Below are 27,121 nucleotides of genomic sequence, written 5' to 3'. Positions count from 1 at the left end.
TAATAAAAAAAGTGATACAGTGGAGTAAGTCAGAATGCAATAAATGCAACTTAAAGATAGTTTCCCTGTGCTAGTATCGTGAAGAACATTGAATGAATTGACCTAAATGTTAAGGATTAGAAGACATCCTGCGACTAGGCTCCCCCAAAACTCAAACCCATCCAGTGGCCATACAAACTACTAGCCACACCCTGCCCCCAAAACCTGCCTATCCTCCTGAAACCTCTGTGGAACTCAGAAACACAATTTGTTCTAATACTAAGGGGACTTAAAAGGTGAGTGAACAGCCACACAGTGGGACAACTCACTCTCTAGGACCTTCCCAGTGGGACAAAACCCCTGGGCAGTCCCCAAACTCCCTTGGCTTTTCTAGCCAGCTTACCTGCTACTAAGCTCCCCCAAATTTCAAACCCATCTGGCAGATCCCCCAAGCTATTAGCCACATCCAGCCTAAGAGCTGAGATCTTTCTTGCTATAATACTGAGGGGACCAAGAACTTGCTACAACACTGAAGGGATTAAGAGAGAGAGAGCACCAAGAGAGCAAACCAGGAGAGAAGACCAAGAGAGCAGGCATATAGACACCTCAAAATCTTTCTGAACCAGACATTGACAGTACAGTGCAGACCAAGAAAAACTCCCACTCAGACAGCCACTGCAAGGAATGGACCAACATGCAAAGGCAATGCCAGCCTCATTTGAAGGAAGAGATAGGTAGGCAGCAATGCAAGAATTCATCCCAAAATATAAAAAGCATAATGCTAACACCAGAATGCAGCAGACACTCAACGGGAAGACTTGATCATCCTAACCCAGAAGGAGTAGAAGAAAACGACTATAAGAGTAACCTTATGAAAATGATGGAGAGCTTTAAAGAGGAAATAAAAAAGCTCCCTTAAAGAAGTGTAGGAGTAGACAGAGAAAAAATTGGAAAAAATTAATAAATCCCTCAAAAAGAACCAGGAAAATTCAAAAAGACGAAGCAAACAGTGGAAGATTTGAAGAATAAAATGCAGATAATAAAGAAAACACATACCAAGGTAGTTGTGGATAAGGAAAATCTCGGTAAACAAACAGGATCTACAGAGACAAGTATAACTAACAGAATACAAGAGATTGAAGGAAGAATCCAGGTGCTGAAGATACTACAGAGGAAGTAGACTCATTGGTCAAAGAAAACAATGAATCCAACAAATTCTTAACACAAAACATCCAAGAAATTGGGAACACCATAAAAAGAACAAACCTAAGAATAATAGGGGTAGAAGAGGGAGAAGAACTCCAGCTCAAAGGCATAGAAAATATATTCAACAAAATCACAGAAGAAAACTTTCCCAACCTAAAGAAGCATATCCCTATGAAGGTACAGGAAGCTTACAGAACACCAAGTAAACTGAATCAAAAAACATCCCCTCACCATATAATAATCAAAACACAAAGCATGCAGAATAAAGAAAGAATATTAAGACTGCAAAGAAAAAAGTTCAAGTAACATATAAAGGTAAACATATCAGAATTACATCTGACTTCTCAAAGCAAACCATGAAAGCCAGATGGTCCTGGATAGATCAAAAAACACCAATGATAGCCTATACTGGAGAAGATGTGGAGTAAGGGGAACACTCATCCTTTGCTGGTGGGAATGCAAACTTGCACAACTACTTTGGAAATCAGTATGGCAGTTTCTCAGGAAATTAGGAATCAACTTACCTTAGGATCCAGCAATACCACTCTTGGGCATATACCCAAAAGACGCTCAATCGCACTACAAAAGCATTTGTTCAACTATGTTCATAGCAGAATTATTTGTAGTAGCCAGAACCTGGAAACAACCTAGATATCCCTCAACTGAAGAATGGATGATGAAAATATGGCACATTTACACATTAGAGTACCTCTCAGTGGGGAAAAAATGACATCTTCAATTTTGCATGTAAATGAATGGAATTAGAAAACACTATCCTGTGTGAGGTAATCCAGATGAAAAAGATGAATATGGTATGTACTCACTCATAAGTGAATACTAGCTATAAACAAAGAACATTAAGTGTATAGTTCATGATCCTAGAGAAGCTAAGTAATAAGGTGAAAACAAAGAAAAACACATAGACCCACCTGGAAATTGGAAACAGACAAAATCTTTTGGCAAAATTGGGAGCATGTGGATGGGGGGAGAAGGGAGAGGAGAAGAGGAAGAGGAGGGAGAAAAGGAGGGTTGAGGAGAACTTGAGGGAATGAGATAGTCGAGATGGAGGAAGGACAGAAATGAGAGCAAGGAAAGAGATATACTGATTGAGGGAGACATTATAGACTTAGCAGAAACCTGGCTCTAGAGAAATTCCAAGGAATCCATAAGGATGACCCTGCCTGAGACCCTAAGCAATAGAGAAGAAGGGACCTGATCTGGAATTGCCCTGTAATCAGACTGATAATTGTCTTCAATATCACCATATAACCTTCATCTAGAAACTGATGGAAACAGAGGCAGAGACCCACAGCAGAGCACTGGACTGAGCTCCTAAGTCCATGAAGAGTGGGAGGAATGAGAATATGAGCAAAGAGGTCAAAATGATGATGAGTTCACATACTGAAACAGTTTATCTGAGCAAATAGGAGCTCACCAACTCCAGCCAGACTCGGAAGGAACAAGCATAGAACCAAACTAGTCTCTCTGAATGTGGTTGACAGTTGCATGGTTAGGGCAGACTCAGGGGCCACTGGCAATGGCACCAGGATTTATTCCTACTGCATGTACTGGCTTTTTTGGGATGCTATTCTCTTTGGATATACCTTGCTTAGCCTAGATATAGTAGGGAGGGCCTTGAACCTTCCACGAAGCAATGTGCCTTACCTTTGGTGTGCCCAGATTACAACCCCCAGAGAGAGACCACTAGAGAGGTTCAGACTGTAATAAGCAAGGTTTAAACAGCATAGTGCAAACATGTTTGGAACTCATCTCCATCCCCGTTGCAGTGAGGTAGAGAGGAGTTGTATCTCCTCTGTGGGATAAGCTTTTAAAGGCTTAACTACAAAGAGGTTTTTCGAAGCTGCATTGGCACGGGTGCAAGGTCTTTTGTTCCCTCCCATTCTGGTAAGTCAGCTTTTTCCTTGTTCTTAGAGCAAGGCCATCTTTATCAGCCTGTACCAGGTAGCTAGGCTAAGTGACCTTGTGCTTGGGATCCCCAGGTAGGAGTAGGGAAGGCCACTATCTTCCTAGGAAAACATTCTGCTAGAAAATTTCTTCTCACCCCTTTGAAAATAAGGGGTGAGGGTCCTACACCCTCTCTGAGGATTAGATGGGGGTGGGCTTGGAGGGTGTGTGAAGAGTATGAGATGAGGGGAGGAAGTGGGAACTTGGATTGATATTTTTTTAAAAATCTAATAAATTTTTTAAAAGAAGAAAAAAATCCATAAATCAATATAAAATATTTTAAAAATAGATTAGAAAGACAGTCAAAACACATAGGTTCTCAACCCTGTTGATTTAAAAATACATTTAAGTCCTACAATAAATCAAAGTAACATCTCATTGTGGCAAAGCAAAAAGACTTTCTTGGGTTACCAAACTTCAAAGGATACAAGCATGGCAACTATCCGGAAGGCAGGTCCAGAAGACTCATACGGTAAAAAAAAATAAATAAGTAAACTTCAGGACTAGATAGATGGTCAAAAGCACATACTGTTCTTCCAGAGGACCTGAGTTAAGTTCCCCACCTGTAAATCCAGTGTCAAGAGATCCAAGGTCTCTGGCCTCTGCAGGCACTCACAATCACTTGCACATACACATATGCATGCGAGCACGCACGCACACACACACACACACAGAGAGAGAGAGAGAGAGAGAGAGAGAGAGAGAGAGAGAGAGAATCACATATTTAAAATAAAATAAAATTTTTCAAAAGAAAATAAAATTCTATTACATATTAGTCATACATTTGCCTGATTTACTCTGAATTTTTGCATACTTCCTGTCAATATTAACAAAAAGAGGCAGGTTTCATCTGTGTCTTAATGATGACTCTCCATGGAACTCTTTGTTTACTTAATTCCCTGGGGCTAACAGAAAGACACAGATAAAGTAAGACCAACTCCAGGTCCATCTTTACAGAATACTGAGATAGCGATCTTCCTTAGTTTTTGATAGCAATCTTCCTTAGTTTTTGAATATTCAAACCTTCATTTACATTCTCTTAAACTTAAGGAAAAGATTACTTATTTTATGGGTGTAAATTATAATGTGGCAAAATCTTCACTTGAAACACCCATGTAAATGGAAAGGAAAAATGTTTTAGTAAGTGCCTGTGTTGTGTGAAGAAGAACAAACAGAGGAGATCCTCCATTAGCACAGGCTTCCCTGTGTTTGTCCATGGAAGAATGCGAAATGATGGCTGCCTTGTAGTCTGAAAATTTGTTTCAAAGGGGTTAGAGTCACAGAAACTAAGTATGCCATGAGTCAAACACTAGTCTCTAAGCAAGAGAAATATGATCTGGAGAGACACAGCAGAGTCTTATCATCACCTTCGTCAGTCAAGCTGAAATCAAGTCAGTTACTGAGTCAAGTTAGCAGCTCGGAAATTATGGCTAATTAAGAAAGTAAGATTTCAGACTTCGTTTTTAAGATGAACCCAGAAGTAAGTTTGTTATCTTCGTGTATTATACAATATTCTAATTTATTTAACCATTTACAGTATTATCTCTACATACATATATGCAATGTGAAAATTGAATGAGGTCTTAAGTGACTATATAAAAGGAAAAAAGGGCTGTTTGTGTGCTTGTGCATGTGTGTGTGCATGCATGCGTGCATGTGTGTGTGTGTGTGCATGTGTGTAATGAAGACAAAGCAGGAGGAGGAAGGAGACCAGGGACAAGGAAAGAGGCAAGATGAAGCAAGTTCTTACTCTTGCTCTATGTACATTGTAAGATACAATGATGTATATGCATAAAAATGTAACAATGAAATCCATTATATAGTGTGCCAAGTTAAAAATAGCTTGAAATATTTTATATACATTTCTGTGGGCTCATGGTCCTTTTAACACTAAAAACTGAATAAATGTTATCAAGAAAACTCTATTATTTAGACCCCAAAACAGAAAGTTAACACTAAGTACCAGATTATTCTCTCACAGCCCCTATATTTAATGTTATTCTATGAGAGAAATCGAGTTTTCAAAGGGAATTTTCAATTACTTGGAAGATTATTTACTTCCTACAAATATTACTTTTTCATTTATATAGAAATATTATGTTAAAATTGAATTACACATTATGTGAATTAAATGTATCTAGTTAATGACTTATTATAAAAAATATGGTTTTCCTTTCTTGTCTTCTTTTTGTCTTTGTATTGTAAAAGAAAGAGTTTAATCACACAAGGAGAAAAGAATCATTATCCAAAGGGCCTGAAGTGTGAAATACACAGGAGGATGCCTGAACATGTCCACAAGTAAGCAGGTTGCTCCTCCAGTGACGTCATCAGAGCCAATTGTTGCTGGACTTGTGAAAAGTTTCCTAAACCACAGTGCACTTAGTTTTACAAAATATAAATCTGTAGGTAAGGTTAAATTACCTCTAAAACTTTTGAGCTGTGTGTTTAGACTATGCCATGCTCTAGACTAATTTTTACAATGTTGCAGGAAGGGAAGATCAGTTACACTATTTTACATGCTTCAACAGCCAACTCAATAATTTTTCAAATTATTATAGATCTATTTTAAAACACTGGAAAGTGGTTCAAGTGATATCAGAATTTTAATTTCACAGTAATAGCTATAATGTGTATTTCAAACTGCAGGTTGAACAACAGAGGTTATTTGTCATTTGAATGGCAATTAAAGAAAGGCACGTTTTTGCTTATTTCATGAGACTTCATCTTTACAAATGTTTTCTAAATGCCATGTCCTATCTTCAATACTATTTTATGTGTTTTGTGGTGTAGAGAAATAGACCTTTATGTTTAGAGGGGATGAGATGAAAATCTACAATGAAAAACCGCACAGTGCCCACAGAATTCATTCTGTTAGGACTGTCGGATGACCCTGACCTTCAGGTGGTGATCTTCCTCTTTTTAATCATCACGTACATTCTGAGTGTCGCTGGAAACCTGACCATCATTACTCTCACCTTGGTAGACCCCCATCTGCAGACCCCCATGTATTTCTTCCTCAGGAACTTCTCTGTTTTAGAAATAACCTTCACAACTGTCTGCATCCCTAGATTTCTAAGCACAATCGTCACCAAAGACAAAACTATTTCCTACAATGATTGCACAGCGCAGTTGTTTTTCCTTATCTTCATGGGAATCACTGAATTTTACCTCCTCACTGCTATGTCCTACGACCGCTATGTGGCTATCTGCAAACCGCTACATTATACAACCATCATGAACAGGAGAGTCTGCATATTGCTGGTTTTTTCTGCCTGGCTGACAGGGTTCCTAAACATCTTTCCGCCAGTCATTCTTTTTCTGCAGTTAGATTACTGTGGCTCCAACGTCATTGATCACTTTGCTTGCGACTACTTCCCCCTTCTGCAGCTATCCTGCTCGGACACCTGGCTCCTGGAAGTGATCGGGTTCTATTCTGCGATAGTGATACTGCTCTTCACTTTAGCCTTAATTATTCTTTCCTACATGTTCATCATCATGACAATTGTGAAGCTTCCATCCGCCAGTCAGAGGAAGAAAGCGTTTTCTACATGCTCTTCTCACATGATTGTCATTTCTATCTCGTACGGGAGCTGCATATTCATGTATGCCAATCCTTCAGCCAAAGAAAGAGCATCCCTGACCAAAGGAGTAGCCATCCTCAATACTTCTGTTGCTCCTATGATGAATCCATTTATCTATACCCTGAGAAACCAGCAAGTGAAGCAAGCCTTTAAGGACACCATCCAGAAGGTAGTGCTTTTCTCTGTCAGGTGAAAGCACCTGTGATGTTTAAAGTATAATTTCTCCTTTCTGGATTTATAGGCAAGGAAGAAAAAAAAAGCATAATTTGTAATAGGATTGGTATTTTGGTGTTTAATAAAATTGCATGTTTAGAGTAACTCATTTCTATGTGTGCTCGTTTATCTATGGGTCTTTCTACTTATTATCCATGTGTTTAATTGGTTTTTTGGTGGTGAGCCTAGCCTTTAACGGCCAAGCCATCTCTTCAGCCCTATGTATTTACCTATAAGTTTCTATTTTTTCTAAAAATGAAATCCTTTTAGATTTTTTCTATTGTGAATTCCATAACAAAATTCTCCCTCGTTGCAGTTATATCTTCTTATTACAAATTTATTCTCATTGTACTTAATAAACTTGGTAAAAACTAAATACTGATTCATGATTTTTTGATGTTTCAAATCTTTAATGAAATATATTTGGATGATAGGGAAAGTCTAGGCTAATGATTATGATTTTGAATAGGAGTACTTTATTTTTACACAGACAGTTCATTTGGTATAATAGAAAGTGTGTCAGGAGGTGGATTTCAGAATAATTGTTCTTACCATGTAATAGAAATGTTACCAGGAAATCTGGTTCTGTTTAACATTGTGTGATATCAAATAACCACAATCATTGGTGGCTTGGTTAAAAAATATAAATACCTGTTAAAATATGTGAAAATATTGTAAGCATCTGAATCATATTCTTTATACTAATAATAAAAAGAAATGAAGTAAAAGGTGAAATAGAAATATGTACTGATTGTTACAGTGAAGACATACTATAATTGTTTTAACATATTGTTTAATTCAAATATTTCAAGAAGTTGATGAGGTACCTATAATTACTGCTCCCCATTAAAATGTTTCTCTTGTAGATTTAATAACTGTATATATCATAAAACATAAAATTTGTAAAGCAATTCAAGGAAAACTAACAAAATTATTATAGACCTGTGGGAGTTCAGCTTTCTAGTCTGAGGACCTAGTAATTACCTTCGAATTGCTGATAGGACGCTAATGTCTACTGCATGCGTGTGTACCATGCACATTATACCTCAGCTTAGACACATCACATGAGTACCTATTTTGTAAAGTCCCTTTAAATTGAACAATATTATATAAAATTTATCAGGAAATTAATAACATAACAAAAGACTAATAGTTTAAGATTTTAAAGATAATAACTTAAAATATAGTATTTAAACTGACTCTTTAACAGCAAAACCTGGATTCGTGATGTCAGAATACACGGAGTTGTCTGTTAATAATTTACTAATAGAATCTCTTGTTAAATATCATATTGTTAATGGATTTTTATTGTTTGCTTTATTTACTCCCATAAGTGGTGTAGTGGTTCAAAATGATTTCCACACACATTTTCCAAATTTCTCCTTAAGAGGAATAGTCCAGTTATTGTCATCATTGACAGAGACAGACTCCATGTGTCCCATCTTTGATCCCATCCTGACCTCATCTGTCTTGTTACTGTTGAATATGTGCTCATGTTGGCCTGAAATCACAAGCGTCATAAACGCATGACAGATCTTGACTTCTGTTGTCTTGACTTTCACGCTTGTGCTTCTTGACTAACTTGGGAGTTATAAAGAACCGAGTTACTTCCTAATTAGAGGGAATTGCTGAGAAAAGAGTATGGCAAGCCCCAAATAGTGACTGAGGCCCCCTGGTGACTCTGTATGAGTCAGTTCTACTCAGTTTGACCTGGACTTTCATTGCTCTTCTAGTTCTATTTGTAAAAAGTTATGTGAAAGAAACACATCTCAGGGCTGGTTTGTCAATGAAGAGCACTGACTTTTCTTCCAAAGAATTGGGGATAGATTCCCAGCACCTACCCAGTAGTTCACAACCATCTGTAACCCCAGTTCTGTGGTATACAGCACTTTCCTTCAGCCTCCATGGGCACCAGGAATGCACATGGTACACAGATGTACATGCAGGCAAGTACCTACACACATTAAAAAATAAAATAGTGTTTTAATTAAAAAAGAACTACATCCTAGGATTCTAGATTTCAAAATGTTTCAAGTATTTACCATATCTAGGAAACAATTGTGCTCTATGAAAACGGATACACAGTGAATAACCAAACAAAATATTTTACAAATAAGTGGGTGATTATACATGCACCGTTTTGCTTAATATTTACATGTGGGTGGTAACAGTTTTCTTTTTTTTTTCTTTTTTTTTTTAGTAAATTTTATTAAATTATAAAAGTTTCCATTTCCGCCCCCCCTCCCAACACCCTCCCACTCCCCCCACTCCCCCCCTCCTTCCCCTCCGTCCCCCAGGACAGTCAGGGTTTCCTGCCCTGTGGGAAGCTCCAGCTCCCTCCCCCTCCCTCCAGGTCCAGGAAGGCGAGCGTCCAAACAGACTGGATCCCCAAAATCCAGCATATGCAGAGGAAACAGGTCCCAGTGTCATAGTCAATGGCTTTTCAGAAAGACCCCGGGCCAGCCACAGTCAGAGAATCCGGCCAAATTCCGAGAATCTGGCTAGATCACGTCCTCGTTCAGTCCCAGTCCGACTGGCCCTGGTAAATTCTCATCAGATCCGTTCCCTTGTATCAGTGGGTGATAGCATCCCTCGCAGTACTGATTTCGTCTTTCATGTTCCTCCTCCTTCCGCTCCCCCTCCGGACCTCGGGGGGCTCAATCCGTTGCTGCAATGTGGGCCTCCGACTGCATAACCGTCCTTCGCCAGACGAAGGATCTATGGTGATAAGCAAAATATACATCAGTATGGTCATGGGCCACGGCCGATTCAGGCACCCTCTCCTCTGTCCAGAGAGCAATCTGGGGGATTTCTCCTTGGACCTGGGATCCCATATATAATCAAGTCTCCTGTAAACCCTAAAATGGCTCCCTTAGTTGAAATATATTGTTCCCTGATCCCATATTCATCCTACCTCCCTCCCCCCCTCATCCCCGGCCACCAAGCTTTCCCCGTTCCTCCCATACTCCCTTCTCTCTAGCCCTCTCCCCCTCCATCGACTCCCCCACCCCCCCATGCACCCGAGGTTACCTGGGACTCTTGTCTATTTCCTACCTCCTGGTGGATAGCTAAATAATCTTCATCAGGTTCATCTTCTTATTTAGCTTCTCTAGGATCACAAATAATAGGCTCAAAGACCTTTAATTATGGTTAGAATCCACTTATGAGTGAATACATACCGTGTTCCTCTTTTTGGGTCTGGCTTACCTCACTCAGTATGCGTTTTCTATTTCCATCCATTTGCATGCAAAATTCAAGATGTCATTGTTTTTAACCGCCGAGTAAAACTCTAATGTATATATGTTCCACACCTTTTTTAACCATTCTTCTATTGAGGGGCACCTAGGTTGTTTCCATGTTCTGGCTATTACAAATAGTGCAGCTATGAACATAGTTGAACAAATGCTTTTGTAGTATGTTAGGGAATCTTTAGGGTATATTCCCAAGAGTGGTATTGCTGGGTCCTGAGGGAGGTTGACTCCCAGTTTCCTGAGAAACCGCCACACTGATTTCCACAGTGGCTGCACGAGTTTGCATTCCCACCAACAATGGATGAGTGTTCCCCTCACCCCACATCCTCTCCAGCATAGGCTATCGTTGGTGTTTTTGACTTTAGCTATTCTGACAGGTGTAAGATGGTATCTCAAAGTGGTTTTGATTTGCATTTCCCTGATCGCTAAGGAGGTTGAGCATGACCTTAAGTGTCTTCTGGCCATTCGAAGTTCATCTGTTGTGAATTCTCTGTTAAGTTCAGTACCCCATTTTTTAATTGGGTTAATTAGAGTTTTAGTGCCTAGTTTCTTGAGTTCTTTGTATATTTTGGAGATCAGACCTTTGTCTGATGAGGGGTTGGTGAAGATCTTCTCCCAGTCAGAAGGCAGCCTTTTTGTCCTACTGACAGTGTCCTTTGCTTTACAGAAGCTTCCCAGTTTCAGTAGATCCCATTTATTCATTGTTTCTCTTATTGTCTGTGCTGCTGGGGTCCTACTTAGGAAGAGGCCTCCTGTGCCTAAATCTTGTAGACTACTTCCCACTTTCTCTTCTATCAGGTTCAAAGTGGACGGATTAATGTTGATGTCTTTAATCCATTTGGACTTGATTTTTGTGCATGGTGATAGATATGGATCTACTTTCATTTTTTTACAGGTTGACATCCAGTTATGCCATCACCATTTGTTAAAGATGCTTTCCTTCTTCCATTGTATACCTTTAGCTCCCTTGTCGAAAATTAGGTGTTCATAAGTTTGTGGGTTAATATCTGGGTCTTCTATTCGATTCCATAGGTCGACTTCTCTGTTCTTATGCCAATACCAAGCTGTTTTCAATACTGTAGCTCTATAATAGAGTTTGAAGTCAGGGATGGTAATGCCTCCAGAAGTTCTTTTATTGTATAAGATTGTTTTGGCTATCCTGGGTTTTTTGTTTTGCCATATAAACTCGATTATTGTTCTCTCAAGGTCTGTGAAGAAGTTTGATGGGATTTTGATGGGGATTGCATTGAATCTATAGATTGCTTTTGGTAGAATTGCCATTTTTACTATGTTGATTCTCCCAATCCAAGAGCAGGGGAGGTCTTTCCATTTTCTGGTATCCTCCTCAATTTCTTTCTTCAAAGTTTTCTTTTGTTGTTGTTGTTCACTTGTTTTGTTTTTCAAGACAGGGTTTCTCAGGAGCTATGGAGTCCATCCTGGAACTCACTCAGTAGACCAGGCTGTCCTTGAACTCACAGAGATCCGCCTGCCTCTGCCTCCTAAATGCTGGGATTAAAGGCGTGGGCCACCACTGCATCACTTTTTTTTAAAGATTTGTTTATTGTGTATACAGTGTTCTGCCTGCATTTATGCCTGCAAGCCAGAAGAGGGCACAGGATCTTATTACAGATGGCTGCTGGGAATTGAACTCAGGACCCCTGAAAGAGCAGCCAGTGCTCTTAACCTCTGAGCCATCTCTCCAGCCTTGATAGCAGTTTTCTAAAAACACATACAAACGTTCCAAACATAAATTCTCACTAATTTTTATAAGATTAAAAAAATCAGTAAAATTTCATTCTAAAAATATATTGTTTAAATTTGCTGTATTTTTTTTAAAGTAAGGGTCTCACAATGTAGTCCATGCTTCCTCTACTGGAGATACCTCTGTCTCAGCCTCCCCTCCCATATGCTGAGATTACAGTCATGTGCCACCAAGCCCGGGTGTCTTTTTAAAACAACTAGATTGCAATTGTGTGATAGCTGTTGTGTTTTAAGATGGAACCATTTCCACTTTTGAGACATCTGACAAGACTGGAAATGAAAGATTCTTAGCTAAAGAACTTTTTTTTTTCACAAAAACACATACCAAGTTCTATATCAGTAAAAACTGGTTTGCCTACAATGTCCACATTACACAGGAACAATTCCCAGTACAGCGATAGACATAACTGAGTGGATTCTCTGGCAAAGATCACCATGACCGCAAACTACAGAGCTGTGAACGTATAGATACAGTGTACGGTAGAGCATGTGGAAGAGGAGAATATCTGTTGCCTGTATCTGTGAAGTAGCTGCTTTTATTCATTCAATTTATTAAACAAAATAAAGCAACACTATGAAGCAGTATTTATTTTCTTCTTGTGAGCATTATGTATTGAGCTATATTGAAGGTTTTTCTTGTGTAAAATTTGAGCAATTCCTTTTAAGTAAAAAGGTTTTCTCTTTCTTTTAAAGATGAAGCAAAGAGGATAATAGGAAATAAGCCATAACCCACGGTCAATATGTCTGAGCAGCAATTCTAGTCGGGATGATAATTCAGTGAGCAAGCTATTGGATCAACTCCCATGGAAAGGAGTTACAAAATAAAAAATATATATGACAATCTTAGAATTTCAGGATTAGCTAAGGTTAAGATTATTTATTCCCCCATAAAAATGCTAAACAATTCATACAAAACAACAGGGTAGGTTCATACAGATTTTTATAAATTACATATTGCAGAAAAAAACAGATGTTCAAGAGCCAAAATTACTCCTTTGAAATTAAACCTAAATATATTTGACAATAAATAAGATAGTTTAATTACAGAGTTTAGAGTTCCCTAAACTTAATTACTATAATAAAAGAGTAGTGATTACTCAGTAATTCTAAATAACCTCAAATTAACAGCATGACTACAGTACTCTTCCATTGCCTTATGTTTCCCTTTATCGTGTGATCATGTTAGAGTTTATCCAAACTACCACGTTTGGATTTATCTGAACCACCGACTTCAGCTATCTATAGGAACTGTGTATTTGATGACTCCTTGTCTAACTCAAACCTACTGCTTGTCCATTCTCTAATAGTTGTTCATTAAGCCTTAACGCTCTCTGATGTTGGATCACCTATGTTAAAATTCATGTAGCCCCAAGCTTGGATTTTTGTTTTCTTTTTTACTTTGTTTATATGATGAGATATACTGCTGCCTTTTTTGAAAACATTTGATCCAGGAGCCTAAGCAACAGGTGCTGCTGCCCAAGTCTCTCTCATTCATATATATATATATATATATATATATATATATATATATATATATATATATATATATATGCGATATATATATATCGCAGAGTTAATGAGCCAGATCAGTACAGATGTTATCACCCATATAAAGGAATTTTATAAAGTAGTGGAATTTCAGTTTTAAAACCATATCTATTAATGGCTATGCTATTTTTAAAACAAAGAGAGATTATGTTCATTATTGTTTCCCAGAGGACTTTTTAAAGTATACTCATTCAGTATTTGTTAAATTAATAAACAAAAAGAGGTCTCAAAATACCTACTCTCTGATCTAATTATCAATAAATATTCTCAAAATTAATATTTATTTCTATCTTTCATGTACTTTTTCTTAAAACTGTTGCTATTGTCTTCAAATATCTTTTATTATCAGGTTGGTTTAGGGCCTTTTGTTAGAGTTTTGGGGAAATTTTTTTATTTTATTTATTTTCTTATCTTACATACTAACCACAATTCCCCTTCCCATCTCTCCTCCAGCTCCCCCCATCTCCCCAGTGGGATTTTTTGTTTTTATTTTTGTTTTTGCTATGCGTCAACAAAAACATAGACCTCCCCTGCACATAATTCCATGATAAAAAGTTCTTTAAAATACTTTTTTATTTTTACAAATTTTCATACAGGTATACAATGTACTTTGATGTTACTTACCCATTATTCTTCTCTCCAATCCCTCCTATACATTTCCCCCTAATTGTTTCTCAGATTCAAATCTTTCTATATCCTACAGGATATGGGGACATTCACTGCAGCATGGCCAATTACCAGGGGCCATACTCCTAAAAAAACTAACTTCCACTTACCTAGTAACTATGTCATAGCTCCTCAGCTATGGGTCTCTATGAACATCCCTTTCCATGATGGAATATCTACTGGCCTGATCTTGCACAGGTCTTGTGTTGGCAACAACAGGAACTGGGAGTACATGGGTATAGCTGTACTATCATGTCCAGGAAACTACAGGAGCTGGGAGCGTATGAGTATAACCGTACGATCATGTCCAGGAGACAGTTCTGTCCTAGTCCTCCCCAAACTCTGGTTCTTACCATTTTTAACTGTTTTAGCGCTCTCTCCCACGTTGGTCTCTGAGGCTTTCAAGGGGAGGTTGTGACACAGATGTGATGCATTTATGGCTGAACACACCCATGCACGTATTCTCGGCTGTCTGACCAGTTATGAGTCTCTGTGTTTAGCTACCACACACCTCAAAAAGAAGCTTCTCTGGTGAAGACCAAGAGCTACCTTGTGTAAAACAACTACATTTTTATATTAATTCATATTTCTGTGTCTGGTTCTTTATTTATCAAACTGATAGAGTCAACTTATAATAACTCTTCAACAGTACTGAATGACTTTTTCTCTACTATGGTAATCCAAAATGCAGTTTCCCCTTCCTACTCCCCTCTCAGTCCCTCCCCTATCCCTGATCTCTCATCCACTCCTCCTCCATTTCTCTTCAGAAGAGGGAAATCCTCCCATAGATATCAACTAAATATAGCATATCAAGTTGTAGTAAGACTAGGTGCCAGCCCCCATATTAAGGCTGGATGAAGAAACCCAGTAGGAGAAAATGGGTCCCAAAAAACAGCCAAAAGAGTCATACATGGTCCCTGCTCCCTCTGTTAAGAGTCCCACAAGAAGACCAAGCTACACAACCACATATACAGAGGGTCTAGATCAAACCCATGCATGCTCTATATTGTCATTTCAGTCTCTGTGAGTCTCTATGAGCCCAGGTTAGTTGATTCTGTGGGTTTTCTTTGGTGTCCTTGACTCCTCGTGTTCTTACATTTCTCCCTATCCTTCTTCAACAGGATTCCTCGAGGTCCACCTAAAGTTTGGCTGTGAGTCTCTACATCTGTTTCCATCAGTTGATGATTGAAGGTCTGATGACGATTATGCTAGGCTCCTGTCCTGTTTGTCTTTCTGTGTCTGTGTTACTTTACCCAGGATGACTTTTTTCTAGTTCCATCCATTTGCCTAGAATCCACATTGTCATGTTTGTAACAGTTGAGGTGTAAACAGCTGAGTTACATTGTGCAAATGAATCACATTCTCTGTATCCATTCTTCTGCTGAGGAACATCTAGTTTGTTTCCAATTTCTGGCTATTATGAATAAAACTGCCTATGAACATAGTTGAACAAGTATACTAATGGTAATATGGAGTGTACTTTGGGTATGTGCCCAGTAATGGTATAGCTGATTCTTGAGTTAAATCAATTTCAAATTGTCTGAGAAAACTGCCATATTGGTTTTCAAAGTGGCTGTACAAGTTTGTTCCCCCACCAGTAATGGAAGAGTGTTCATCTTCTACATCCTCACCAGCATGAGAGCATGAGCTGTCACTTGTGTTTTTGATCTTAGTCATTCTGACAGGTGTAAGATGGAATATCAGATTTATTTTGATTTGCATTTTCCTGATAGCTAAGGACGTTGAATATCGGCTATTTGATATTCTTCTGTTGAGAATTCTCTGTTTAGATCTGTACCCCATTTTTAATTGGATTATTTGGCTTCTTAATGACTAGCTTCTTGAGTTCTTTATATACTTTGGAAATTAACCCTCTGTCATATGTGGAGCAGGTAAAAATATTGTCCCATTCTGTAAGTTGCTGTTTTGTTCTATTGACAGTGTCCTTTGCCTTCAGTTTTATGAGGTCCCATTTATTAATTGTCAGCCTTAATGCCTGCACTATTGCTTTTTTGTTCAGGAAGTTGTCTTTTGTACCAATGTGTTCAGGGTCATTTCAATAAAATCAGGAACAAAACAAAGCTGTCAACTCTCTCCATATCTATTTAATATAGTACTTGAAGTTCTAGCTAGAGCAATCAGAAAACTAGAGGAGATCAAGGGGATTCAGCAAAGTAGCTGAATACAAAATTAACTCAAAAAAATCAGTAGCCACTGAGGTAGCAAACTCGACAGAAGCAAGACTGGGTCAGCGACCAAGGCCGGAGGAGGCTTAAGGTGGCAAGCTCCACAAGATTAGGACTGAGCTGGTGACCTACACCAGAGCAGACCTGAGATAGCGAACACCACAGGAGCAGATACAGAGGAGCAACCGCTAAGGGAGTGGGCCAGAGACAAAGACCTCAGCTGGTTCAGCCATGAGTCTGGGACCTACAAGGGTACAGGCAGGAACTAGTCTGGGAATTTCAAGGGAATAGACCTGAGCCAGGACCCTTGTGTGTCCACGTGTGAGTCTGGGACCTCCGAGGGAGTGGACAGGAATCAGAGACCTCTACAGGTCCAGGCATTAGTCTGGGACCTCTGAGGGAGTAGGCCTGAGCCAGGGCCTCTGTGGGACCAACCCCAAGCTTGGGACCTCCACAGGAGTGAATCCAGACCAGGGATATTTACAGAAACAGATTTGATCCAGCATCCTAGACCAGAGAAGGCCTGAGACAGCAAACTCCACCGTAGTGGAAAAACCCCAGGAGTGCTGAACAACCTCCAGGAACACGGAGAGACCAACAGAGTGACTGGAACCATGGGACTGACTGCACCACGAGAAGCAACCATTTCAGCCATGAATCTACTGGCACATGGAAGACTGATCACCAAAATCACAGACACCCCAACTCCATCAGTTAAAGGAAAAGATGGTGGACAAGAACACAAGCAACACCAAAAAGAGCAACATGACACCAGTAAAATATAGTGACCCTACAACAGCAAGATTTGAACAACCAAATATAGATGAAACAGAAGAAAATTGACCTAAAAAATAACTTCAGGAGAATGTTTGAGGTCCTTAAAGAGAAAATGAGAAATTCCCTCAAAGAAATAGAAAAACAACACAAATAAAAAATAAGACATCAACAAACCCCTTAAAGAAAACCAAGAAATAGTAATAAAACATGTGAAAGAAACTATTCAAGACTTAAAAACTGAAATAGAGACAAAAAAGAAAACACAAATCAAGGGAATTATAGAAACAGAAATCATGACAAAATGATCAGGTACCACAAATGCAAGCATAAAAAGCAGAATGCAAGAGATGGAAGAAAGAATCTCAAGCACTGTAGATACAATAGAGGAAATAGATTCATCAGTCAAAGAAAACATTAAATCTAGCAAAATCTTAACATAAAATATCCAGGAAATGTGTGACACTCTGAAAAGAACAAACCTAAGAATAAAAGGTATAGAAAAAGGAGAAGTTCAACTCAAAAGCACAAAAAATATATTTAACAAAATCATAGAAAAAAACTTTCCCAACCTAAAGAAAGGTATGCCTATGAAGATACAAGAAGCTTACACAACAACAAATAGACTGAATCCAAAAAGAACATCCCCTCATCACATAATAATCAAAACACTAAACACACAGAATAAAGAAAGAATATTAAGAGCTGCAAAGGAAAAAGGCAAAGTAACATAGAAAGGCAGACCTATCACAATTACACCTGACATCTTAATGGAGACAGTAAAAGCCAGAAAGTCGTGGTCCAGCATTATGCAGACAATAAGAGATCATGGATGCCAGTCCAGACTACTAAACCCAGAAAAACTTTCAATCACCATAAAAGGACAAAACAAGATAATCCATGATAAAATCAGATTTAACCAATACCTAGCCACAAATCCAGTCCTACAAAAGTACTAGAAGGAAAAACTCCAAGCCAAGGAAGTTGGTTACATCAACAAAAATAAAGACAATTGATGATCTCACAGCAGCAAATTGCAATGAAAGGGAAAACACACAAATTAACATCACCAACAACAAAAACTAAATTAGCAGGAGATAACAATCACTGATTATTAACATCCCTTAACATAAATGACCTCAACTCACCTATAAAAAGACACAGGTTAACAAATTGGATATAAAAACAGAATCCATCCTTTTGCTGCAATTTGATGTCTAAGTCTCTTGAGCTCTTTATATATTTTGAAGATCAACTCTCTTTCTGATGTGGGGTTAGTGAAGATCTTTTCCCATTCAGTAGACTGCCATTTTGTCTGAGTGACTGTGTCTTTTGCCTTACAGAAGTTCCTCAGTTTCAGGAGGTCCTGTTTATTAATTGTTGTTCTCAGTGTCTGTGCTACTAGTGTTATATTTAGGAAGTGGTCTCCTGTGCCCAAGCATTCAAGGCTGCTCCCCAATTTCTCTTCAGTGAGGTTCAAGGTGACTGGATTTATGTTGAGGCCTTTGATCCATTTGGATTTAACTTTTGTGAATGGTGATAGATATGGGTCTATTTGTATTCTTCTACATGTCAGCACCCAGTTATGTCAGCACCATTTGTTAAAGATGCTTTCTTTTTTCCATTGTATAATTTTAGTTTCTTTGTCAAAAAAGAAACTAAAATGTCATGTGTTCATAGGTATATGAATCAATATTAGGATCTTCAATGAAATTCCATTGACTCACCTGTCTGTTTTTATGCCAATACCAAGCTGTTTTCACTACTGTAGCTCTATAATAGAGCTTGATATCAGAGATGGTAATGACTCCCAACTGAAGAATGAATAAAGAAAATGTGGTATATTTATGGAATGGAGTACTTACTCAGCAATAAAAAAAAGATATGTTGAAATTTTCATGCAAATGAATAAAACTAGAAACCAACACCCTGAGTGAGTTAACCCAGACTCAGATAGACAAATGTGGTATGTACTGGACTCATAAATAGATATTAGATGAAAAGCAAAGTATAACCAGCCTATGGTTCACAATCCCAGAGAAACTAGATAACAAGGAGAACCCTAAGAGGGACATACACGGAACTCCCTTGGAACGAGAAATAGACAAGATCTCCTGAGAAAATTGGGAAGTGGTGTGAAGGAGAAGGGAGAGCAAAAGAGGAGAGGGGGGGAAGAAAGGGAGGGAGAAGGAGAACATGAGGGAATGGAATGCTCAATAAGGGGAAAGGACAGTGAGGGAGAGAAAGGAAAATGATACCTTGATTGAGAAAGTCATTAAAGGGCTATCGAGAAACGTTGCAGTAGGGAAATTCCCAGGAATCCACAAGGATGATTCCAGCTAAGACTCTAAGCAACAGTTTAGAGGACACCTAAGCCAGCCTTCCCTGTAATCAGATTGGTGACTACCTTAATTGTCATCATAGAACCTTCAACCAGCAACTGATGAAAGCAGATACCGAAATATACAGCAAAGTAATGGGCCGAGCTACCAGAGACCAGTGCAAGGGGGGAGAAGCGATAATATAAGCAAATAGGTCTAAACCCTGATGGATACCCACAGAAACAGCTGACCTGAGCTACTGAGAGCCCATTGACTCTGGACTGATAGTGGGAGAACCTGCATAGGACCAAATTAGGTCCACTGAATGTGGGGGACACTTGTGAGGCTTGGGCAGTTTGTGGGACCACAGCAATGGGACAAGGATTTATCCCTAGTGCTTGAACTGACATATAGGAGCCCATTATTTTTGGAGGAATACCTTGCTCAGCCTAAATATAGAGGGGAGGGCCTTAGTTATGCCTTGAAGTGAAATGTTAGACTTTGTTGACACCCCATGGGAAACCTTATCCTTCTTGAGAAGTGGATGGAGGGAAGGATGAAATGGGAGGAGGGGAGGAAGTAGAAACAGGAATAGCTATGTAAAAAATGATAAAAGATTGTATTAAAAATTCTTAATAAAAAGCATTCCTAATAAACAGACCCTTAAAATATTAAACTGTGTTCAGTTAGTCAACTTTGTGTGATATGAAATCATCAATTCTATCAGGCAATGAAACACTGATTATTTATATTAACACTTTAGCACAATTAAATATATTCAGTACACCCACTGAGCACACCAATTGGTTATCCAATACCAAATGGTCAGCTCAAAAACATATATATACTAATTACATTACATAGACCGAGGAGGTTATATTTATATATTTAGAAGTGTGTGTGTGTGTGTGTGTGTGTGTGTGTGTGTGTGTGTGTGTGTAAAACAACAACTTAAGAAAAAGAGACCAGAGATTTGAAAGAGAGCAAAGAGGAGTACATGGAAGTGTTTAGAGAAAGGAAAAAGAAGGAAGAAATTTTATAATCATATTATAATATAAAAATATTAAATAAAATACAATATTTGTATATGAAAAATGTTATTTGCACTTGACTTGAAATATAGATTTCAAGATTATATCTAATTCTTAGTCTATCTTGTGAAAGTAAAACCTAAATGAGAACTGTCTTTATTATTTCTGTATGATTATAATTTACATCTAAACTCAAGACAGGGTGAGTTTTCAAAACTAATGACTAAATGAACAAATGGTAGTGACTATAATCATACCTTGCTGAAATTTATAAAACCATAAAAATAAGCCTGATAGAATAATGGACACATAAGATCATTCTAAAACTCTTAATGAATTATGATTTCCCCTAAATCCTACTCATTTACAGTTTAGTATGTAGCGATTTAGATGCTATTGTTCTCTACTTTTTATGTTTGTTTATGTCCATAAGAGTTTTGTGTGCATGTATGTATGTGCACCACGTATGTGCCTGGTACCAATGGACATCAGAAGAGTGTGTCAGATCCCCTGGAACTAAAATTACAGATGATTTGCACACTATGTGTTCAAACCCTGGACCTCCTCAAGAGCTTCAAGTGCTCTAACTCTTAATCCATCTCTCCAGCCTCTAATCTATATTTCTCTATTTTTTTTAGCTTCATATCTTTGTAAAGTTTCAGTTAATTATAAATTTTAAATAATTTGTATACTTTTCTGCTTTTATTTCAGGTCATTTATATCTAATAATTCTAAATTATATGGAGTTATTTGGATCACTGTTTATCAGTTAGTATCCTGAGGACGTAATCTCCATGGTGTCTTTTGTTTATTCAGTCAGCCAATCCCCTTGAGTCCATGTTAAATAGAACAGATAAAATTGGGACCAACCTGAATAGCAATGCTTTGATATCAATTATATCACCCCACTATCAGGCTAGTAAAGAAATTATATTAGCCTTCCTTTATGATCATTTATGTTTTGTATATCAAGGTATTATTTCTTTAGGTTACATAGAATAATTTGGAACCATAGATCCTTAGTCATATTTGGATTCATGAGTATAAATGAGTTGATGTATATATTTCTAAAGATTAAAAAGTTTTTAGGATTTCATTTTATTATAAATACTTTGGATATTTGGTTACAGCACAAGATAACAGAATAGATATTAATTATAAAACTCTTTCAATAATTCCTAAAAACTCTATTTAACAATACTTAATATTTATATTATATTTAAACAAACTAATAAGCTATTAGTTTAATATTTATATTAATATTTAAACAAATTAATACACCAGTAGAAATGGGAATGACTATAACCAGTAGTATTTAGGAAAAAGTAAGTATATTTTTTTCAGAAATATAATTTTCTGCTTTTTAAGTAGTATTGCTTTCTGTATAAGCAATTTCAATATATACTTTATATGTGCATATATAAACAATAAAATTTCAATTAAATGTGTATAAAATTAGCATTGCAAATTAATTTTTCACTGTAGCAAAACTATGTTATATATCATAGGACTAAATAATTTTTCTGTTCTTACCATCTTATCACTTGCAATACTTTTCAGAAAATGGAACACTAGGGATCAGTTTGTATAAAACTGAATACAAGTCATTTTCTATACTAAACAAGTATAGTTTGCTTTGGCTTTGCACATAAATTTTGCCCATAGCAAAGATGAGAATTTGGCATGTAAAACCAAAAGACTAGAAGCTGTATACCATATGACCATAAAGAGCAAATGTTGGAGAATGAGACCATCCCATTTCCAAGAATACTTATACAAAATTTTGAGGTAAATTCATTCACCTATCAAGTTAATCAACTAAGGCTGAGGAAACGTCTTTCTACTTCTCAGCAGTGACACTTGCAAAGACTGTAGAGGACAGATGAGACTGGGCAAGTTGCCAGGATACCGGGACATACCTCAAGCTCTAAAATGACTTGATGCATGAATGAACAAGAAAAAAAAACCTTTATATGACATCAAAAGTGATGATGGATGCAAAATATGGAAGAAAGAAAGTTATTTTTCTCCTGAAAACTTGAATGTTGAACTGTGTCCTTTATTAGTCACAAAAGAGAGAATAAGCAATGTTGTGCACCTGTGGTTTACAAGGCTGAAAACAGAACAGGTAAGAGCGCCTACAGTTTACAAAAGTAAAAGTAGAGCCAGGAGCAGGAGCTGCATCTGCAGCATCAGGGTTCATGGGTTTGAGGCAGAAGGGTATAAATTCAAGGCCTGACTGGCTACATAACAAGACTTGTCTCAGTAACAAAATAAAATAAGGTAATTTTATTTAAGTATTGCTTTATACATCACAGTGTAAGCTCAAGATAGGAATGCAGTAAATAAAATATGTTCAATAAGAGATATTTAGATTCCTACAGAGATTCATTATAGCAGACATAAAACGTCCTGTACGCAATCATTGAACTTAGACATGAGTGTCTTTCATCTATCAGGCATGTCCATGTATGTGTGCATACCAGGAACATATTACTCTGAACTACAACTTTTATCTCCAAAAAGTATAAAGGTTTGTAAAGAGGAAAAGAATTATAATAGAGAAATGTTTTAAAAGGCAGAGGAAAGCACTATACATGAAAATCTTTTAGAGAACTACACTGAAAGTAAGTTCTCAGACATTTCCTTGTTTCAGGAAATATTCAGTAGACATAGACTTGTGACAAAATATAAGAGAACATGAAGAAAATAAAGTCATGATTATGAAATTAGGTAAGAACAGAGATCTTAGGTATTTTGTATAATTTACCACAAATCAATTTTAAACAATGGTGGTGACTGATTTTTAAGTGTATGTGTTTAGCTCGGTATTTTATTCATTAGATATGTAATGTAGACACATATGCTTTGATACATAGATGTAGGAAATGATTACTGCAATAAGGAAAATCATTTTACACATCACCTTGTATTTATTGTTTTCCATTTGCTGAAAGAGTACATAAAAATCTCCTCCCAAAGTAAATTTTCATAAACAACACAAGAGTATTAAGTATACTTCAGTTAATAGACACTCCCATTTAGCTATCTAGACTTATTTATCCTGTATAACTACAAATTTATACTCTTTGAAAATATTAAGATTTTATGGACTATGTTACAAATATAAAGTAATATACAATGCAATGTATGTTCATGCACACATTGTATAATAATGTCCAGCTTTACAAAGGAAACATTGCTGCAGCCTTGAAATCTATGACATCATAAATGAATTTGAATGACATTTATGCCCAGTAAAATAAGCTAGAGACAGGTAACAAGTTCTTTGCAAAGTTTATCTCTTATTTCTTCATCTATTTAGTAATGGCTTTAGAAGCAGAGACAATTAGAAGAAATTCAACATCAGTAACAGAATTTATTCTTCTTGGATTGACTAATGACCCAAGGTGGCAGCTTGTGATTTTCACATTTCTTCTTGTTACCTACATGCTAAGTGTGATGGGAAACTTCATTATCATCATCCTCACCCTCTCAGATGCCCGTTTGAAGACACCCATGTATTTCTTCCTTCGCAATTTCGCGCTCCTTGAAATATCATTCACGTCTGTCTGCATTCCCCGATTCCTTGTCACTGTCGTGACAGGAGACAGAACCATTTCCTACAGTGGTTGTGTGGCTCAGCTATTCTTCTTCATTTTCTTGGGAGTGACAGAGTTTTACCTTCTGGCTGCCATGTCCTATGATCGTTACGTGGCCATCTGCAAACCTCTGCACTACACAACAATCATGAGCAAGCGTGTGTGTGTTCTTCTTGTCGTTAGCTCGTGGTCTGCAGGATTCCTGATCATCTTTCCACCAATTGTCCTTCTGCAACAGTTAGACTTCTGTGCCTCCAATGTAATTGATCACTTTATCTGTGACTCTTCTCCAATTTTGTAGCTTTCTTGCTCAAACACTCACCTTCTAGAACTCATGGCATTTTTGTTGGCTGTGGTAACACTCATGGTCACCTTGACATTAATTATTACCTCCTACACATATATCATTCAAACAATTCTGAGAATTCCTTCCAAAACTCAAAGAAAAAAGGCCTTTTCCACTTGCTCTTCCCATATGATCGTTGTCTCCCTCTCTTATGGCAGCTGCATCTTCATGTATATTAAACCTTCTGCAAGGGAGAGGGTGACTTTAAGCAAAGGAGTAGCTGTGCTCAACACCTCAGTGGCTCCTCTCCTGAACCCCTTCATCTATACACTGAGGAACCAGCAAGTGAAGCAAGCCTTCAAAACCATGGTCCAGAGAATCCTCTTTTCTTTAAAGAAATGAACATGATCATGAGGAAAGGGCACCTCTAAAGATAGAACTTAATGAAAACCTCAGCTCCACTCTATGTAGATTCTTTCCCCAAAATTATTAAAATATATTAAGCATACTAATTATCTGGAGCAAATATGTATAAAGAATAAATAGAAATATAAGATGAAATGCATTGAATTTTTAAAAATTATTTTTCTAAGGAAAATATAAGTAAACATACATTAAAAGTATGAAATTTATTTTATTCTTTGATATTCTTTTTAAATGACAAATTATTCCAACTGAAAATGTCTCTACTTCTACAATCAAAATTTAAAATTAAAGTCATAACTTCTAAGGGTTCATTGTTCTACTGACTTTACATTCTTATTCTTTTCACTGGTACACTTGTCATTCCCAATGATGAGTTACTGAATGAACAGGAGTGTTGATGTGGATAGAACAGTGGACTCTGGCTTTCTGTTGATTATCCTGGACACCACAATACTGATGTCTTAGACTTTCCCCATCATTCAACATGTGATAATGATTTTCTTGTTTCTATTATCTCTTTTACAGAGGTTTTCTTTAGCACAGGTTCATATCCAAGACAATGACTTTTGGAAGTAGCCAAGAAAATTAAAATAGTGTTTCAAGGTTGGTCCTGTGCCTAATGAGTCCCTCAGGTCCTGCGCTTCACTAAGAAGAGTAACTGTCTTGGGACAAAGCTGTGAGTCTGATAGATAACCAGTACATGATTCAATTTTTAGCTTCTTGATTCTCAGCTTGATCTGAATCACAGGTTAATGTGATGAACTCCATACATTTCCTATATGAATTAAAGAAATAACTATTCTATGAACAAGAGCAATATGAAGCTCTGACTATTTATTTCATTATGCTCCCATGGAATGATGTAAGCTTCATTCAAGTACATTTTAAACTAGTGTAATTATTAAACAGAGATTAAGTGATATTTTATTTAATTATAAATTCTTTGTTGAGGCAATTTATAAATAAATGAAACTATATAAGTTGACTTTATAAGTTAAAGCAAGTAAGCAGAAATATAAAATAAAAATCCAAAGTATGAATAAAGTGTAAAGATTAAGTAAAGGAATATAAACTATAAGCAGACAGGAGAAAGAACATGAAATAAGAGATGGCAAAGGGAGAGGAGGGAGTAAGAAATAATTTATCATCTTGTTCAGCAAAGTTTATCTGCAGACATCAAATCCAATTCAGGAAAACTGAAAAAGAAACTTACAGACAAATTGTTGTACTACATGCATTCAAACTGCCTGGGTCCATTAACACAGAAATATTTGCTTTTTTCTTTTATTATCTTTTAAAGATTTGTAATAAAAGAAGAAACCTTGCAGATAATCTGAGATATTGAAATACTGATAAAATTCTGAGTAATATCGCTTCTGAGATTTTTTACTTGTATTTCATTGTCAGTAGGATCTTAATGATTGTTTCTCCAGCCAAGTACTCTGTTATGATATCAAGGAATATTGTGTTATAGATCCACAAATATATAAGATATGTTTAGATACTAGTCTGTGTTAGCATTTTTGGTATTAAATCAAAATAAAATGGTTAGTGCAAGTTACACATTACCAGAGTTTATGCATGCATGCACTTAGAAGTCACATTTTGGCTCTACTCACAGAGGATATACAAGAAAACACAAAGATGCATAAAGTTGACAGCAGTCAAATGTAACCAATTCTTTGATTGGGTGATAATTTCAGTCCTGTTGTTACTTCAGTATGCACAAGCATTGAAAAATACCCTTGCAAGTCTAACTCTCTCTCCACAAATAATATGTTACTACAATAATTTATTATCACACTAAAAATGACCTTTAAATTTTACTTAATCTCATTTAAGCACCATATATAATATGTATAACAAGTAAAATTATATATCAATAAGGTGTTTAGAAGCTGGGAAATGATTCAGTTTATAAAGTGTTTCCTGTTCAAATATGAAGGTCTTGGTTTGGATCCCAAACATCTATGTAGAAAATAGGTGTGATGGTATGCACCAGGAAGCCCAACACAAGGATGTTGGCATAGAAGGAGGAACCCTGGTACTGAAGAGTTCCAAGTTTGGTGAGAAAATGCCTCTCAAACAACAACATAAAAGTAATAGAGGAGGACACACACAAAGACATATGTGCATGCACCCCCTACACACATGCAAGCATGCACTACACAAACACACATGATCAGGTATATGTTTATCAATAATATTTTCACTCAACAGCAAATTATTAGTAATTTATCTTTGAAGAATCAAATATTATGCATTGTTTTTTACCTAATGAGTGCTCAAAAAATTTAAAAAATCACTTATGAAAGTCACAGCTTA

General features: G+C 37.0%; 2 protein-coding genes across 2 annotated transcripts; both read left to right on the top strand.

Moving 5' to 3' along the window:
* The first annotated feature begins 5,967 nt into the window (after positions 1-5,967).
* On the top strand, positions 5,968-6,924 carry LOC125389792 (olfactory receptor 6C3-like). Its single transcript, XM_048418466.3, has one exon. It carries the CDS (start codon positions 5,986-5,988, stop codon positions 6,922-6,924), a length of 939 nt encoding a protein of 312 aa, XP_048274423.3. The 5' UTR covers positions 5,968-5,985.
* A 16,885-nt stretch (positions 6,925-23,809) lies between these two features.
* Positions 23,810-24,772, top strand: LOC125389809 (olfactory receptor 6C75-like). The gene is given in 1 exon segment (XM_048418481.3): positions 23,810-24,772. A coding segment is annotated over 1 exon segment (963 nt).
* Positions 24,773-27,121: the final 2,349 nt, after the last annotated feature.

This window comes from Myodes glareolus, chromosome 26 (assembly GCF_982192425.1).
Source record: "Myodes glareolus chromosome 26, mMyoGla1.1, whole genome shotgun sequence".
Taxonomy (NCBI): domain Eukaryota; kingdom Metazoa; phylum Chordata; class Mammalia; order Rodentia; family Cricetidae; genus Myodes; species Myodes glareolus.
The sequence above is the reverse complement of the archived record's forward strand: the minus strand, read 5'-3'. Positions and strand labels throughout refer to the sequence as shown.